We start from the raw sequence: 19891 nt of genomic DNA, 5'->3' as shown, positions 1-19891 counted from the left end.
CTACAGTATGCTGAGCACTGATATTTACCCGGTGATGTAGCCGTTGTTTACCTCTCAAACCCTCACAGCAGTGATGTGGCCCTGTCCCACTGATGAGTAAGAGTTTTCACTACCACTAGCCACAGCAGATGAGTAAGTACTGATCTGGGGCTGCACAGGGAACAGGCACATCTGAATTCAATATGATCATCATTATATTGTAAATAAAGACATCTAGTTGATTTGGTGTAGTGCATTAATGTTGGATATGTTAGATGTGGGCATGACCTGTCTGCCAGCCAGATGACAATAACATATGACATAACATTTGATTGAATGCTTTCATTTTCACCTGCCACAAAAGCAACCCATCCATGAAACACCATCATTTCAATTCACTACTATCAACTTCTTGAATAATTTCCTGATGAGCAAATTAATCTCATCATCAGGAAATCAGTTGGATTTAAATCTGATATACTTACTTGAAATACTTAACATAACTTTCCGCTTTCTGGCCCTGAAAAACTCCCTAGTTGCTATGGCAGTAGGTTTGGGGTCATTGTCTTACTGTATTATGAAGGGCCACCCAACGAATCTGGAGGCATTTGCTTGTACTCGAGCAGACAAGATGCTTCTGTACACTTCAGAATACATTCTGCTGCTGTTATCAGCAGTATTATCATAAATTAAGACAAGTTAGCCAGTTCTTGTGGCAGCTATAAATGCCCAAACCATAACATCCCCTTTTGTCTTATCTGTCCACAAGAAGTTTTTCCAGACCTCTACAGGCTTTTCAGGTATTCTAAAAAAAACTATTTGTTTCCTTTGTTTCTCAGAGTTTGTTTCCTTATGAGTATAACCCTAACCCTAACCCTAACCCTTGGTAACAATCTTACCAAGGATTTGTAGGTCTCTAACATTACTGATAAAGATGATCTCCCCTGTCTGGATCAGCAACTAAGACAGCATGATTAGTTTCCCTTCCACTGAGTTACAAAATGAGGAAGTATCTCACAGTGCCAGGAAAAAATGCTCATTGGACACTGCTGTGTCAAACCTGTTTGACTGTTTGATGATTGGTAGGTAACCAGCTAAAAATGACTGGCTCTTATAGCCTGATGAAAATGTGACATGATCTGCATAACATGAAACAGCTGTCAGTACTTGACAGCCAGCTGCATCCTCCTTGCCGTGCCTTACTGAACCTGCGTGATACTTACATTTTCCACCTGACCAGACTAAAGTTGCCTTTCATCATAGTTGGAGATAATAATTTTTTCGATCTATTTAATTGAATACACAATCACAATTCAAGATAATTATGGTAATAATTTACATTTTACATGTAAAATGTTTACATGTCATTGAAAATAAAAACAATATTTAGCTCCCCATGAACCCGCCATTCTTCTTTGGCTGTAACTTACTTAATTCTGGTGAATTAATTTATGGCCTTGCAGGGCAATCATGTAGCTGTCAATTTGTGATTTAAATGTGCCTCTTCCTGCCTCTTTGGATTAATCAATCAGATGTAAGCACTCATTTTATCGGCAAGTCAGCTGGATGGTAGTAATTGAGCCGGAGTGTGTCATGTTTTGTACAGTCACAGATAAAGAGTACTTTCAATTGTTGTTTAATTGAATATATCCACATCCACAGTCACACCATTGTCTTAAATGTCCACACTGATCATTATAATAAGGCAATGCAGTAACACTGGTATTCAGTACAGTATGAATGACCCTAAAACTGATTGAACTGTATCAAAGTAAGTGCCTCTGCAAGGCCACCCTTAGCTTTGTAATTTGCTTTAGTTGATCTGTAAGGTAAGATTTGTCTGTATCATTATATCCTTCTCAAAAGTCACTAAAAATGATTATCTTTAAATTTAAATCTTCATGGGCATGCCCCCGGACCCCTGTCGCAAAATATTTCCCGCCCTCATGTCCAGCTGACTCCTACGCCCTTGTGTTTGACTATACACTGGAATCCATGTATGTCCAAACCTGAGCTAGAAACTATGATGTTATAAAACATCATCAAGCTCAAACATCCAACTCTATCAATGACAAATACAGTGTTATGTATCTAATGAAAGGACCTCATGTCAATATCTACAGTACAGATGAAATCTATTTCCTTAGGTGTATCTTTTTTTCATTTGCATGCCCTATAAAACCTACATGTATGTTGTTAGACACTATACTGTACTTTTATAAAGAGGCTTGTAAATGTAAAAGGCTGTGTATTATAGTTGCCTAGTTACCTCCCACCAGTAGATCCGCATTTTTTTGGTATCTTTTTTGTATCTGTCATGAACACATGAACAAGGTCCATCCAGTTTGACATATTTTGACATTCATACTTTTTCCAACCTGCAGTAGCTTAGCTGCAAATCTAGTCCAAATCAATTGTGATAAGAGCTACAGCTGTGAATTGTTTTAAGTACTCATAACTTTAATGAAAGTGAAAACATGAATTATTCATCTCTATTTGATCCATTTTAAAAGTGTACACAGAAACACTGAGAGGCTTGTCCTTCAGCATACTGTACTGTAAAAATACAATGTACACTATCATAGCGGATCGAGTAGTTCAATCTCCATGCAGACCACTCTTCTATCTTGCTGTCATGGGTGTATGGAAATTTGGCACTGCAAATGTTATGTCTGGGTGTGACTTTTGTTGTTCTCTTTATGTAATGGACTGAACATGCATCCTTTGACAATATAATCTTACTCAAACAGCAAGGAATGAGGATATGTCTTTTTAAAGCAACCAAGCAGGAAGCTTGGTACTTCCAGGCAGACGGAATACCAATAATTTTTCTATTGTTCAAGCTGCTTTTTACAAGATGATACAGTAGCAGATATAGTTTTCTGCATCTAAAATACCACATATATCTGTCACACAAAACTTACAAGACTTCATGTCAATCTTCTCTGTCAACAGTGTCAGAGCAAGAGAGCAATATTGTACATTGATTCACAATGTGTCATTAAATTGATGAAGAAATCTCGTACATGCAAAGTTGAACAGTCATCACACCTTTCCTCTTCATATGGCGTTCTCTCCCTTCAGTCTTATCACAAAGCTTATGCTGCATGGGGTCTCAGGGATAACACACAGTCAAGAGAGCAAAAGCACAAGGCTGTCAGCGTTCACATCCTCATAGAAAGCACGATAATGTTGCCCCTTTTTCAAGTCACGGCAGTGGACAAAGTACTATACTAGCAATGTTGTGCTGGAAACCCATCAAAACCCACATCAGAATTCCTAGGGGGTTCTCTCAGAAGTCCAAAGGCCGTATCATCATGGCGGTAGCACTGAGAGAGTAACTCGATCCCTTGAAGTAGTGCCACTTGATTCCGTTTAGTTTACCCACGTTCTGACCATGAGTGTAGTACAACCCATTCAGGTTGGATGGTCCGCAGGCATCGAACCACCAACCTGAGGCCATGGAGAGGAAGAGAGCAAAGACAAAAGAGGGAAAGAACAATGTTACAATATCAGAGGAAGGTTCAAAGCCATACAAGGTTATAACACACCTGCTTCTGTATAACCTCTGGTTCACTCTGGATAGCTTTGTTCTACTTTCTCACCTCTTACCTTTCTACTTCTCTACTTTCTCACCTCTCACCTCAGGAGGTGGAGAGGAGAGCAGAGCAGAGCATGTTGTGTCTACCCTCTCAGAGAGGAGAGGAGAGGAGAGGAGAGGACAGGAGAGGAGAGGAGAGTAGGAGAATGTGTTTTTGGAAGCTGAACATGCAGTGTCATCAAGTCTATCATTAATAAAAATCAAAGGGAAAAAATTAGTCGCTCTTGACATCATTATTTTTTAATGAAATGGTGAAAAAGGTTGGAGACCCCTGATTTAGAACAAGAGGAGCTGTGTGTAGATGTAAATACCTTACGACATGAATCTAGGATTGTCATAGGATATTTTAGACATGATTTAATCTTGATTGCTGCGCTCTCAGATTAACAATTCAGGTTAATGATATATTTTTCAACATTTTGTCATTCTTAAAAAAAAAAGAATGTGCTGAAAAAACATGCCTCACATTGAATTTCTCTAGGGGTTCAGAATTCAACTGGTGGTTGAGATGGGAGGAGGGTTAGGATGATGCAATCAAGGGGTGTGTTTGAGAAACAAACCTTTTCCAACACACACACCACTACCTACAGTCATCCTGCAGTATTACTTACCCCCTGTAAGCATGAGAGCACATTTACAGATGCAGTTGTCATTGTCCATATCCTTGGTGCTGAAGTCTGCTCCATTGATCACAAGGCTGCTCTGTCTACCGGCAGTGCCACTGTGACTCTTGAGGAACAGCCTGTGAACATACAACAGAGAAACATACAGCGGAGGACAATGAGAAATAACTATAGTAACTCACTGGTGTTGTACCTCGAGTCAACACAATCATTTCTCACAAAAGAATTGTCACAAGCACCCTGGCATTAAAGTGTATCACCTGACATGTCACTACAAAATGTTATCCATGAGTGGCTGTAGGAAACTAATAACCAGGGTTGTTATCATTTCTTCCAAGGACTACTTGTGAGGTTCTATGGTATAGGACCCAGACGTAGAGAGGAGACCAGACATGGGAATGCAGTAGAAGGCAAATAGGCCACTTTACTTGGAATTTAACAAAAGAAGAAGCAAGGAACACTAGAGAATACAAAACACAGGGATAATTGAGTCAGAGAAACAAAAAGATATAAACTAGAGTAGGCTAGAGTACAACGTAGGCGATTCCAAGAAAAGACAAAGGAAACAACAGAAACAAGGGAAGGCAACATCTGTGAGCCAATAGTTTCTGGGGTGATCTCTGCCACCCTCTGGTAGCCAGACGGAACCGTGACAGTACCCTCTCCCTTAGGAGTGGCTTCAGTCACTGAGCCAGAGTGACCACTACGCAGTCAGCTGGTCGACGACCGCCAGGCTAGTGGCCAGCCCTTGGGACAGAGGTAACTCTGTGACGAAGTCCAGGGACAAGGGGGACCAGGGCCAGTAGGAGCTTGGGCTGGAAACTTACAATTGCATTTGACAGTTTTTTTAAAATTAATTATACAGTAATGGCTTTTTTGCACAGTATGTACAGTAGTCCTTCTATGCAGTGATCATAACAGACCCATATCAGCCATCAAAATGTCAGGCTGCTCATTAAAGGAGCTTCAGTCCGCCAAGCTGCACAGGTGTTTGGCCCTCCTCAGTGGTGAATTCATGTCCGACACTAATTAGGTAGTAATAAGAGGAAGTGTGGCTCTGTGAAACACTCTGTACTGTATCCTGTACTGCACATCTACCGAGCTGTCAGTCTTTCTCACTGGTGCAATGCTGTTTGGTTTGGCTATGTGGTCTGATACCATGTCAAAGTCACACAGATTTAATCTGTCATGTAAATCATTTTACTCTTTCCTTTGAGGCTGTACGCCCTGTTTACTTTCCCCTCAGTACTCCCCCCCCCCCCCCCCCCTCTCTCTGTGTGCGTGTTTGGATGTTTCAACTAGTTCTGAAAATGCTTCCTGGTAACAGCGAACAAGGAAACACATTATTGTAATTCCCTTTACGATCTATCATTTAGTTTTGTTAGTAATGGCACTGGGAAATGAGGCAGCCCCGCTCTTTCACTAAGAGCCGGTCTCAACGGTTCTTGTTTGGGACCACCTCTGCGAACCGTTCTATAGAATGGCCATGACATATTACAGACCAAAATGTATGAATATGACTGAACAAAAACTACAAATTAATTTTCAGTATGTTTTAGCAAAAATGAAATTATATTATGATCATGCTGTATGTTGAAATCCTAGATGCACTGATTAGAAGTTATGGGCAATAATAATGTCAAGACACAACACTGCTGCAAAATCTCCACAGAAATTGATCCCAAACCATGATCAGATCAGGGTGATCTCCAATCCCAATCCCCAACAGGCACATAACTTTCAGTTGATTATAAGTATTACATCAATGCTTTCTGTCAAGCGAGTGAACCATAGACAACCATATCTGAGTATGGTGGATATGTAAATAGGATTGTGGGTGTATCTAGGTCATAGCATATTGCTAGTACCTGTAATTGTGCTTCTCGCTGCCGATGTAGAAGCGGTCATACTGGGAGAAGGCCTGCTGTCCATCCCAGTCTGTTAGCTCCACCCGCAGGACATAGGGCCTCTGACTGGTGAGCAGGAAGACAAACTCGTTCCCCAGCCAATGCTCTCCAAACAGACTCCCAAAGCCCTGCAACAACACAGCAACACACTGAGCTGCAGGGAAGGGATTCTCCACAGTGGAACTTTATCACACTTAATCAACATTTCGAAGGCTGAAACACACTCCTCTTGGACTCAACTTAAACAATTTCCACTCTCATTTAATTTTCTTTTTGATGGGTTCTATCATAAATCTGTTATGATTTGATATTAAACTCTCACAACACAGGCCACTGGGCAGCCAACACATAACCCAGGAACACAAATCATTTATTCTCAATGGGACAAGTCAAGAGGGAACTCATTGTGTGCCAAAGTCTTTGCCAGGCTAACTCCACACTTCCTTAGCCCTTCACTGGAGGGGTGCCATCCCTCGCTCACCACTGCTAACAAGTCCCTGGCCTCAGTCAGAGGACCTTTTAGCCATGGACGCTTTCACGGCGGCATCCGTGACATGCAGGAACATTGGGGCTGTCATTTTCTTTCTATTCAGTTGTGGTGACTACTTTCAGAACTGGGTAACACTTTATTTGGATAGCCCTAAATAAATGGTTTCTGGATGTTTAGTAGATGTTCAACTAACTGTCAACAACATTTCAACTTCCTATCCACTAATCTCTTACCCTAGCCCTAACACTAACCTTAAACCTTAACCTAACCCTAACTTAACCCAAACCTAACCCTAGCCCTAAACCTAACCTTAACCCTTACCCTAACCCTAAACCTAACCTTAACCCAAAACCTAACCCTAATCATGACACTAGCAAGGTGTTGTATATAAACAGAGTTGCAGTTGACAGATTGTTGATAGTTTGAGCAATTGTAGATCATATCTATAGGGGACTATCCAAATCAAACGTGACCCAGAACTGCGATAGTTCAAGATATGAATTCATATGGTGGATATAGGTTGTGATAAAATATGTGAAAAAGGATTGGAAATAACTGTTTTCTATGTGAATCCCCTGTTGATCCTCACCATCTTATACTCCTTCCACGTCCTCTGGAAGTCCATGGTGCCATCTCTTCTGCGCTGAATGACCGTCCACCCTCCCCCTGCTGCTTCCATGTTACAGTAAACCTGCAGCGACAGAGAAAGAGACAGAAACACTGTCCTCAAACACAACACTTTCACATTCTGTACAGTACTAGTGAAGATACAGGCCTCTTGTCTAATGAGTGACTACCATACAGTGCAGTACATGAGGCTTGTAGTTCTGGGTATCATGATCACATAATAATAGCTTGATAGTTCAGTCCAAAGCCAGGACCTGGCCCAGTCAAACCATGGAGGTCCCACTGACAGTAGCACAGCTGATAATAGACATGAACACACTGCCAGCTATCTGTGGTTTGGCAGGAAACTGCTGAGGAGGTGAACATCTGCTGTTCTGAAGGGCCAGCCAAGAGTATTTCCAGCCCCTGCTGCATAGGCCTAGTGGGCCTGAACCAGCCATAACTGACATACTCCTGAGATATTATAGTTGAATCCTTTGGCAAACTGCTTTACAGTGTATATAAATTTTCTTGGTTGCTTGCACGTAAAGTAGGTTACAGACAAAAAGGGCAGGAGTTAGATTTCTGTTTTGTGTTGGAGAGGTCAAGGACAGCTTAAGCTGGCAATACATTTGAAATCCCTTTCTGTAATCTCTATTATATCAAGTTATTCCTATTGTACCTTTTTAGTCTCCTGCATGTTGATGTGTATTGTGTACACTCCACTCTTGTTGAAGCCTGCTTGGAAGATGTCAGTGCAGTCCCGATACTTCCTCTCCTCGTCTCTCTGCTTGAAGCTGTTTGGGACGACTGTTTAAACAAAAGATGACATGACGATAAACATATTACACACTTGTTAGGGTCTAATTTGAGTGGTATTTTATCTGCAATATCAACCTATAATTTGTTATGGAAAGACATAAGATAATGTTTAATTTGTTGTTATTTCTAGTGCAGCTGTGTACTGAAAATGTCCAGCTGTACATTTTCTCTCAGTTCATTTTGTTTGCATGACGACTGTCAGCCTGTTTTATGTGTGTACATGATTTTGAAATTGACGACCAAAGATGATTACGCAATGTATTCTGGTAAGTTGTCATTTATGTTCTTGAATGCATCACTAGGCAAGAGCCTGCTTTTAGTCTAAAAAGGCTCCTTAAGCCAGTCTGGGGCCTAAGACACTTAAAGTGATGTTTAACAGAATTCCCATTGCCAGAAATTATCTTCTGTCTCCTTGCCAGTTATACAGTAAGATCTACTCACAATCCTACCCTGTGCTTTTAAGGTCAAGTCCCTGAAACCAAAATAAGTTCTATCAAGGCTACAGATCGTCCAATATTCTGTGAATGAAGGGTATTCTCAGTAACTGTAGGCAGTGGGCACAGTACCTCTGTCCTTGGAGCAGAGTTTCATCAGGCTATTGACAGTGTCTGTGAGCCGCTGTTGTTGGCTCAGTAGTACACTGTTGTTGCCAGTGGCCTGGTCCAGATGGCTCTCCAGCTCTGTGATCACACTGCTCTGTCTGGCCACCAGCTCCTGCAGACTGGATCTCTCCTCCTGCAGGGAGACCAGGTCCTCGCGGTGCCGTGTCTCCATCTCCTGCATCTTCTGCTCCAGGAGCCTGGTCATAGGAAGACAGCTGTTACTGTTGGTCTTATTGGACAATACTGATGATTGATCTGTTAACTGTTGATAGCCCCATTATAGTTCCAATGGTAAGTTCTAGTTTACCCATTCTTGTCGTGAAGCTTGCTGATTTCTGTGGTTTGATGGAGGAGCTGAGTCTCCAGTTTGTTGGTGGACAGTGAGTTCTCAAGAAGCTGGATTTCCAGTCTTGAGGTTTGATTCAAGACCTACCAATCACAAAATACTGTTATTCATATTCATCCAACCAGATGTTAAGTATTAATGTAGACTACATGCGGCCACAGTGGTAACTTACTGTACTACAGCATGGGGAATTTTGGAAATGTTTAATATGATTCATACAGCACCTGTGTTTCTACATCTGTCAGCTTCAGAGTGTGCTGGGCAGTCTGGGATAGGAGATTGGTGCCCAGATCCAAGATGGCAGCTGTATGCTTATGTACTGCACTCTGCCGCAGCTGTGCCATCTCCACCTTCAGGCTGTCCTTCACATAGCTCTCAATCTGACCCAGAAAACAGAGGTACAGGACTGGTCAGGGTTAAACCCACCACGCTGACAATATCTCCTATGATATTGGCAAGACAATCATACAATCCTTATCCTGCTGGAAAGGAGAACTACTGTAATCATAGGAGAGTATTAATGAAATACAGTATTTCATGACACAGTGATGATGTATCAATAGACCCATTTACAATCACCTCCTCTGTTCTACATAGTGTTTGTCCAGAGTGCAAAACATAGTATAGAATTTAGGAAATGGGGAATACAGTGCATATAACGTCTACGGTAATGTTTGGCTGGGGATTAATCAAGCTTTTGAATGGACAAAATACATCAAACCATATTTTGGTAAATATTTCCTTAGATTGACATATTTATCTTTGAAAGCAGCCTGAAATAATAAAGACACATCCAGAAACTAAATAAAGTTAGGTTGTATTCCCAAAATGGGGATTAAATAGTAATGTACAGTATTGATTCATTCCAGTGACTTTGATTTACTGCACTGATATGGTCCTGTCTAGGGATTTGCTTGGCCCTGGTCTGATACCTGGGGAGAGAGAGCTCAGGGTTGTTGAGTTTAGTTGTTTCTCTTTAGTCAACCAGGAGATATCAGTCATGGGACTGCACTTGTGTATTTCTGTACCACAGCTGGGATGTGGACCGTTGTTGATTGCCAATATCATTATCCATCTCATATTCACTACTATCCTGATAATTACAATACAGCATTTTGAAGGACCAGTGTTTTTCCAGTAATATGATCTGAAACCTCAGGGTCATTCAATGATTCATCATAAGTTAAATTTTTTCCTGTTAAAGCAGGATACTTTCCAGTTAATGTGAAAACATTTTAGAGTTCTGAGGTTACTTTATGGCTATATGTAAGATTAGCCTACAGCGCTGAGGAAAGCCCTCACCATGCCTGGTCTGTATAACACTTACTCAAAGTGCAGTGTTAGATACTGTTTATCTCCAAAGCTATGTGGTCTGAGCTGCTTGTCACTAAGATTGAGGACCATTTGAGAGCACACTAATGGATGCAGTCAGGAACAAAATTCATCTGTAAGATCAGAGTGCATTTGGTTGTCAATGTCAAGAAAAAGGGGCAACTGTGTTGTACAAATGTTGAACAGGAACCACAGAGATAGAACATAATCTGTCTCTATGCAGGAGACAGTTGTCAATTGCTGTATTACAATGTCCAGATTTAACAAGGCAAGTCATTTCCTTAATAAATCACACATGACTTAGAAACCCAGAGAAGTAGAGGCAGTCTACAGAAGATAACTATACAATGAAATGGGAAAGTTGATATAACCCAAAATGTAGCATTGTTTTGTTGGAAATGTATGCAGTATGCAGAATGTTTGAACACAATAAAACACCTATAAGGTTCTTATAACTGTACATTGGCACATATTTGAGATGTTGAGTTTATGTGTTGGTTTGTTGTCTTTTTATGAGTGAGCCTAAACTGTTATGGATTTGATGAACTTTGATTCTTGTACTCATCTTAAACCTGTAGACAACATGACATAGACATGTCATATGGATGCCATCTTATTGATTTTAGTCTGTTATATTTAGTTGATTAACCATAAACAGTCTGCATGAAAACACTATTATTTTTGCAACTGAATCTGAACTCTGTCAACTGATCTCTTGATGGGTTTCAAATGCACATGTCAAAAACTGGGGCAAGACTAAGAATAGATTGTCCTTTTATATTCAGTGCACGTAACGGATTTCCAAGTGCTCACTCTTAAACATACAGTGCAGTACACTGTTCCAAAAGCAGCAACACTGGTCGGTCATGACTGCGATTGATAAAGCACTAGGCTAGGGTGTCATGTGTACCTGACCAGGCTAATTTATATAATTAGTTTGAAAGTCTGACACCAGAAGCCATTTTTAAGATATCTCCAGTGCCATTTTTAATATGTGAGCACATAGCCTATGAATAAAATTCACCCTCTGTACTAGGCATTTTTTTAACTTTCCTCTAATTTGTTCAGAGAGCATCTCTGGTATTCCTTGGAATGTGAGAGTGTTGGCCCATGTCCCAGCTGGGGCACACTGAGCAGCAGTGAACAATGTTGAGCCCATATTCCCCAGCCATGGATGGAGCAATGCTGACCCAGTGGGAGAGGGTTCAGAGGACACACTGTTTTCTTAAGGACAGGCAGGCAGTCACAGAGAAACACTCACCACAGCCCAATGACTAAGAGCCATGGCTGAGCTTGTCACATTTCTATCACTACGGCCCAGTCAAACAAGCCTCGCCTGTTAATCACTCAGTCCTGTCTCATAGTGTCTGGATCCACACACATAAAGACAATGCCTTTTGAAATTACAATGTTTTTTTTTAAAGAAATATGGGGGGGCATTCCTCTCTCATGGTGTAAGTGAGAGATGTTTTTGGTATCTTTTAGGTTTGCCTTGGATTTCATTTGGGTTTGTGCTCCTGTCAGATACAGCTCTGCAGTATATCGAATGATCCAATAGCTCTTTCTGATGACATACTGTATACTAAAGGGAATAAAACCCAACTCAAAACTCAAATGGACTGAAAAGTGATGAAGAATCACAAGGGACATCATATTGTTTATGTTCCATATGAGTATTTAAACAGGTAAGGGAGAAAGATGGATTCAGGTTGGACTTGGACCAATATTTTAAGCCATTGTGGATCATGAGGCTAGATGATGGAAATGTACTCTTTATATTATACAGCTACTGTAGATTATAATCATGCAGAGTTCAATAAAGTGATACATACTGTACCTAGAATTTTCTTTCTGAGTATCTCTCACATATACAGTACAGTAGAGTATTTCAAATCATTCTGTTTTTGTTACATAATGTATGACCTGTGACTACAAAGGTAATATTTTGTTGGAGACATTATGGGTTTTGATCAGTTTTTCAGGGACACCATTCCAAGTTAACCTCATGTTTTTATCTCATTTCAATGGCACTCTCTCTCAATGCCAACATTGTAAGTGATGATATTTTCAATTAAAACAATAATGACTACAAAACAGCATACTGTAAGTAATTCAGAAATATATTCACAGAAACCTTGGGTTTTAAAACCACCCACAGCGTAGGAGTTTAACAAACGAGAAGGCTATGATGAAATCTCCTTATCCTTCTGAATACCCAAAGAGAAGCCTTGCTTTTTATCTACCAAATACTGTAGATAATACAATCTCAAATGGAGATGGCGATATTCAACAAATCCACTCCAAATTGTATACATCAAGGCCTCATTTTTACTGTATGTCTCTACTCAACATCTACAGGGTATTTTGCGGGGTATGATGACAGAAAATATCCCTTTACCTTCTGCAGCCACTGTGTGTAGTTGTCCATGATGTGCTCCAGGTGCTGGATCCTCTGGCTGGTGGGGGGGTTAGGCTCCACCTGGGGGGCGTCTCTCTGGAGAGCGTTCCCATTGTACTGGCTGTCAGCCCCCCCAGCCCCAGGCCCGGGCCAGCACGCCCTGTTCCCCCCAGTGTTCTCTGGCAGGAGGAAGGTATAAGTGCACTGTCCATGCTGGATATAGTTGTACTGGCGTGCATTGGTGTTAGTGTTACTGCTGCTGTCGGTGCTGCCAGCTTTGTCCCCTGTGCCTCTGGGCAGCTCTTCCAGGGAAACATTGCACATCAGAACATGAAGAACAAACAGAGACAGCCAGAGCATATGGCAGGACAGCAAGTCCCACTGCATTGCAGCAACAAGCAAACTGTCCTTTTTTATGCCTCTCCGTTAGACCCTCTGTATCTCTATTCAAAACATTTCTTCTGCCTCTCCTCAATCAGAAGGTTCTGAGGCATACAGTCAATGCAACAATATAATTTCCCTCCAATGAATATGGATCAAAATCCACTGAAGTATCAGCCTGGAGTGCATCCCTGTCCAGTTGTCCTGCAAGTTGTTGTAGCTGTAGTGGCTGTTCCAGAGGCAAAGTGTATAGCAAGATCAACATGTGTAAAGTACACAGTTGTCTAAAATACACAATCAGTGTTTTCTAGTTCCCCTCCTGGATGGCTTGCTGTATTGAGTGCGGTTCTTCCTGTGTGCTCAGAGTGCTTTAATGGGGGGCTGCTCACTGGGAACGTCAAACTCTGGGCAGGTTCTGTGCCTCCCATACTGAGGGACTGGAATGGAATGTGAGAGAGAGTGAGAGAGTTGTGTGTGTGTGTGTGTGTGTGTGTGTGTGAGAGAGAGAGAGCAAGAGCAAGAGTGAGTGAGAGGGGTGAGAAAAAAAGATGGGGGGGGGGTATGAGATACAGTTTCAAAATGATAATACCCTCCTGACTTGAAAGAAAACATTTCAAAAGATGGACTAGATGTCTTGTCCACAAACAGATACAGATATGCAGGAGAGGAGCTCTCAGACAGTCTTTATTTACAGTCTCTTTTTTTCCTAATTGAATAATGCAATCTTATCCATTTATTCTTCATAGGAATGTAAACCGTTTCAGATTTAGAAAATAAACGTATGGAAGGAAACCATTTCTGTATCTTTGAAGTTATGAGGGCCAACCAAAGGCACTGACTGCTCTCTTTAAAGAGAGCCAACGTTGTTTGATTTTTCAGTCATGTTCAATCATACTGTAGCTGCATTGCCTTGGTTTAGCTAAATACTTTCATTTAAAATTGGAGGTGTGTGTATACGTAGCTATCATATCTAATTATATCAACATTCCCAAACATACACAGCATTGTGTTGGCAATGAATATGCCAATGGATGTGTTAACAAGAATATAGCATCACTGAGGAGAGTAACACATTTTTACAGTCAGAGAAGGTTCTTCTGAAATGCGTTGTGTATACACGATGTGTTAGTGAATAAGCAAAGTTTCGACAGCCTATGTTTCCACTGTTACTGTGGCTTGCCAGTTTACTTGTGGCTTGACAGTTCTCCACTGTTACTGTGGCTTGCCATTCACTTGTGGAACAAATCTGACAAGATTAAATGAGAGAAGAATGTGTTTTTTCTACCGCCATTAGTGATGGAATGAAGACAGCATAGGAAACAAAGCTCATGAGGTAGCAGAAGCTGACACTCTCAGTGTCCGCTGGTCCGAAGTGGCCATGCTGGGGTTGTTGTCAGAAATCTGCTCTTTCACCCATTTGGCTCCCAGTGTAGACCCTGCTCCTTCCTCTCCGACCACTAAGCGAGCAAGGACATAGAAAGTCAAGTTCCCTTGTTGCCAGCCTGGACTGAAACACCATGTGACAGAGAGGCAATTCCCAAAGCCAAGCAGGCAACAGGACTGCAGTGTGTACTGCACAGTACATGCACAATATTGTCAAAAGGCAGATACTGTAGTATAAATGTTTTATTATAGTTAGTAGAGTGACAGTGACACGGTTCAAGTCAGGACTGATGTAAGTGGTGATCTGTAGCTACAATTATCCATGGAGTATAATATGACAAGGAAAACAGCTCTGCTGTTATTTTGCATTGCTATGTTTTCATCATTGCTATTGCCACATCAACACAGACATTACTAAACTATCTTCTTGGCCAGGAGTCACTTGCAAAAGAGATGGGAATTTCAATGTGACTTTCCTGGTTCAATAAAGGATGAATAAAACATTGAAAAATCAGTCTTGTCCCTCTCTGCTGTGCATTCACTGTAGCTGTAAGGCTGGTCACGCCAGACTTCTCAACTATCATTAGAGTGCAGTAAAATCCTCCGGTCACACTGTGCAGAATATCAGACCACACTTACCACCAGACATTATTCAAAAGTTCTGCAGGCTTGGCAATCCATTTATCTCTGTAGATTATGTTTATTAGTTTTGGAGAGGCTGTGTTTCTTTTGACTGAATCACACTCCAGAGAATTTGGTTGAACTATTTCTGATTGAATTCACCTCTGTTGGAAAGGTCAAATGAGGCAACATGAGGAGACGTTGGCAGGTTGTTCCTCTCTGGTGGATCATGTGCTAAGAGAAGAACACACTGAATTATTTCTACATTATTCCCAGGAGTCATGCTTTATTGTACATGTCCAAGGTTGCGCTAACTGTTCAGGCTGAAAGAAAAACAAATTGATAACTGGCTATTTCTTTATTTTATTTTTAAACCTTTATTTATCCAGGTTAGTCTCATTAAGATACATTCTCTTTTTCAAGAGAGACATGGTCAAAGACAGCAGCCAAGGAAAATGTATGATTGAGAAAAAATCCATTTATGATGATAGATATCATATACCAAAATGATCTTGTCTATGATTTTGTATGACAGTAACTGTTTTGGAATTGTTTAAGATCATTCTCAACTGAAATACATTTGGTTGCATTATTTGACATTTGTTGGACGCTTGAGCTGAAATGAGCTTCCTGGAGATCTGGGGGCAGATGTTATCAGCTACAGTCTCATCAACATCAACGTCACCACCTCAGGACTGTGACGTCAGTTGGAAAATGTGACAAATGCTTGTTTATATGTTGCTTCAATAGAGAGCCATTAAATCACAGATGAAACATAACTAAACTACATCTTATATTAAAGGCCTTACAAGGAGGTTTTTGATAAGAATAACATTGTGGTTTTTATGTTAGGGGTAAGATACCATTAAGTTAGTTTGAAACCAAAAAGCTTGAAAGCTTGTACAAGTGATAATGATTCCCATGCACTCCAGTTCATCACTGTTGCTGATCAACAGCAGTAAAACTCTGGACAATACTGTACTTATCCACTAGATGGTGTTATCGTATCATATTTGTATGGCTTACAAAAAAGGAGAGTTAGTTGAAATCGACAACTAATGCTCCTACAGTAATTCCATATCTGTATGAAAGAACCAGAGACCATGTCCAATTACAGGAAGAGAAACTGTATGAATATATGCATTTACTCTTGCAAAAGGGATATGCTCAAGCAAAAAGTAAATTATAAAACACATTGTAAAGAAAGGGTGCATGAAAGTCAGCATTGATTAATAGTAAAATGCAAAATCTGAAAAAAAAGAAATGCAGAGAGTGGAAAAAAGATGAGTCAGAATGCATTAACATATAAAAAGCTTCAGCTCAGGATGATCTAAAGATTTTATGGGATATTTGCATAAAGGAGATTAAAGCGGAGGTATATATAGAACCATGTATGTCTGACAGGATAAAGCCCCTTGAGATGCACAATTGTTTTTGAGGGGGTCCTTGTGTAGTCGGTTTTAGAGATCAAATACTTGGGTGAAATTAGGTGAACAGGGAAAAAGCTAATCACATAAATACCGTCTATGCAATGTTACAGTCACTACAAAGAGGAGGTGTGACACTATAGAAAGATCTAAATAATAAACATGTAACACAATGCAATCTAGAAATGTCATATGTTTCTAAGACAGTGAGTTTTAACATGAGCAATTTTGTTTAAACTTTACACTGCTAAATGAACAAGATTAATAAAACAAATCATGAGTCTTAGTATTAGTCCTTATAACACATTATAAGGACTAATACATGCTAACAACAACAGATAATTCATTGTTCATGGGGTAAATGCTTAAATGTTGAGCAATTTCTCGATTCAGTGAATTTGATTCACTCCCCCTGAAGATGGGCTATGAACAGAAACTGGCACTATTGACAGTCCTCAAAAATCCAATAAAATTCTCAGTAATGCTTACACAGCAAAATCAAGCATACCGCACGTAGCTGTGTTCACATTGCAGAAAATCAAGAAGGCGTCTATGAAAGGTATGGTTTCTAAAAAAAAGAAATTCAGCAAACTTATTGTCAGATATTACGCACTGTTGTCCCCCCCCCGTTTTCACATGTACAACAGAGGGAGAGAGAGAGAGAAAGGGGGAGAAAGAGAGAGAGTGAACTGATAGTTTATAGCAAACACTGCCATATTCAGACTTATTGAAAGTTCTGTTTTTAGGATATGCAGCATTGATCATATGGTATGATAAAAGAGGTTGTATGGATCAATATGCTGATGTCTCGGCTGTGGACCTTGATGGTTTTCTACTATCTCCCTGTTTCAACACCTCATGAACAGTTTCATAAACAGATTCCTCTTTCTTTTTTTCTCTTTTTTATTAATCAGCTATACCTCTCAGAAAACAAGTCACAAGACTATAGCCTCTGTTTGAGGAAAGTTCAACGTCCATACAACGAATGACCCTGGGGACGTTAGGGAACTGATGCTCCTCTTATTTTGCTGAGAAAGTAGTTTCAGTCCTGTAAAGCCTGACCAAAAGCACTATGAACTACATCATAGAGTTTTAGTACCAGAGGCAGCTTGGCCAAACTGCAGTGTAACTTCATCAGTATTCATGATTAGCTGTGGACTTTCTCACTTCATCTCTCCCCCGTCTCTCTCCCCCTATTTTTCTCCTTCACTCTTTTCCATTTCCACCCTTAAATGTGCTATAGGTACAAAAAAGCTGAGCTTGCTGGTTCTGGCATGGCTCCTGGGCAATGAGTCTCTATCGATGGCTTTGCAATCTGGCTACCCAGGCCGCCTGATGGAGAGTAACAGCCTGGGTTCAATCCCCCCCAACAACACTGCCAAATCTGATATAGTTTGTTGTTTCACTCACTGCCTGGCCAAAGGTCTGTGTCTCTGCTCATATTTCTTCGGAATACCTTTACCCTACAATGACAACATGGTGTGGGAGCAACAAATGGAACAAATGAAATCAACACTATCCACACAAATGTAGCACAGGACTACCTGGACGATGGATCACAGCCACACAACTGACTGTCCTGAGGTACAGTATTGGCATAAAGGACAATGAATGGCACATTCCACAGAAGTGTATTTTAGTGTATTGTCATGTTGCTTCGAGGTAACTTCATCCTGTACCTCTCAGTGCTGTTTAGGTTTTCATTTGGTTTTCCCCAGTGAAGTGAAGTAGTGTTTTTGCTAAACATATCTTTGGACCAAAAGCACAGTAATGAGGACTGCTTCTACAGTAGATCCCACATCATTGTGGGTACTTGTGGGCTACTTGCTGGAACCCAAATCTTGGGTAAATAAATGAAAATTCCATTATGCACATTCCATTTCAACCTCCGTCCTCTCTCTTGGAAATATACTGACCTCTGCATAATTTACATTATGCTTTTGAATTCCATAATGTGACCTCAGAAGCTCAATCAAGATAAATAGCATAACCCACTTCCAAATTCAAGGGCAATTACGCTGAATAACTTAGACTCAATAATCTGATATGGTACATACTGTAACCTGGTACTGTAAACACATTCCTTCACCTTAATACAACTCGCTGGAATCATATCTCTGTCTATATTCAGTAAAGTAAAGATCTCTCATAATGTGATCTTGCCAGTATGAGAGCAGATGTCCATATGCCTGACCATTTACCGGAGAATCAGAGTGGTACTGTGTATGTAGTGGGTAAAGAACATCCTGTCCCAAACCATTGCACATTCAGAATGGGGTCCGAGAGAGTGAGCCACAGTAGGAGTGGGTGAGATGAACACTCATGTGAGGCTGAAATCACAGTGACGGCTACAATCATCCTCATATGCCTCTGAGTCACTTTAGTACAGTTCAGACAGAGGGTAGCATCACCAGATTGGAGAATGGAACTGAAGATGTGGCAATATAGGATTTAACAGTCATTGTAAAAGAGGGCCTCATCAGACTTCAATAGGACATCCTGGTAAAATAAATAATATAAATAATATATGACAATATATTTATACAGTAGACAATAGGTGTCAATCACACTGGATAAAACAAGTGGATTAAACACATCTATCAGACTGACACTCTTGATAACCACAATAGAAGAATGATATCATTGCACTGATACTGTACTTTTACATTCAAAATGGAGAGCTATTTCATGTTAGGGTAAAACAGTATGGTGGTGAGCAGGAAGGGGCTATATAAGTAAATGAGTAGCACATTTCAATACATTTTCTACCATCAGAATAAACAGCTTTCACGATTTAAAGAATAGCTCAATGTCCCCTACTTTGAATTTTGGAGTGTTTTGTTACATGATATGACCATCACCATACATTATCAGACAGACAATGAGGCGAAACTGACACTAATGTCATCATTTCAGTCTTGCACATGGTTGCATCAGCTCAGACATCGGTTTTAGTATTTTCTTTCCTTCTGTAGCATCCTTTTTGAAAATGATATAACTCTCTCAAAGTTTCCTTTCAAGTGCCATAAGTACCAATATAACAAATAGGAAATATGAATAAATTATCAACAGCAAGCATATGATATCTTTCTCATGGAAAAATAGAGGATAGGATCTGATCATATAGCAAAGCAAAGTGAATTAAGAATTAATGTTTTTAAGTTACAGTAAACCATATTGATATGAAGACTTGTTTTTCCTCATAACATGATTCTGTATTGGGGTCAATTCCATCCGATTTGAGTCACTTCAGGGATGGAATCGACTGCAGTTGGTAAGGAGGAACAATTTTATGTCCAATTATACAGAAATGGAGTCGACCCAAACTCTGACATCATTCCATAGGGCCTACTGTGTAGACTGGCTAGAGAAA

At 40.4% G+C, this 19891-nt stretch overlaps 1 protein-coding gene across 1 annotated transcript; it reads right to left on the bottom strand.

Moving 5' to 3' along the window:
* Window positions 1-1599: 1599 nt before the first annotated feature.
* On the bottom strand, window positions 1600-13030 carry LOC310811295 (angiopoietin-1-like; the record flags this gene model as incomplete). The annotated part of the gene is made up of 9 exons (XM_083679414.1): window positions 1600-3432; window positions 4192-4322; window positions 6072-6238; window positions 7190-7291; window positions 7889-8016; window positions 8574-8827; window positions 8938-9059; window positions 9201-9356; window positions 12707-13030. 9 exons carry the CDS (start codon window positions 13028-13030, stop codon window positions 3272-3274), a joined length of 1545 nt encoding a protein of 514 aa, XP_083535540.1. The 3' UTR covers window positions 1600-3271.
* Window positions 13031-19891: the final 6861 nt, after the last annotated feature.

Source organism: Argentina silus (assembly GCF_951799395.1).
Source record: "Argentina silus genome assembly, chromosome: 10".
NCBI lineage: Eukaryota > Metazoa > Chordata > Actinopteri > Argentiniformes > Argentinidae > Argentina > Argentina silus.
This window is presented reverse-complemented; position numbering and strand designations above follow the sequence as displayed.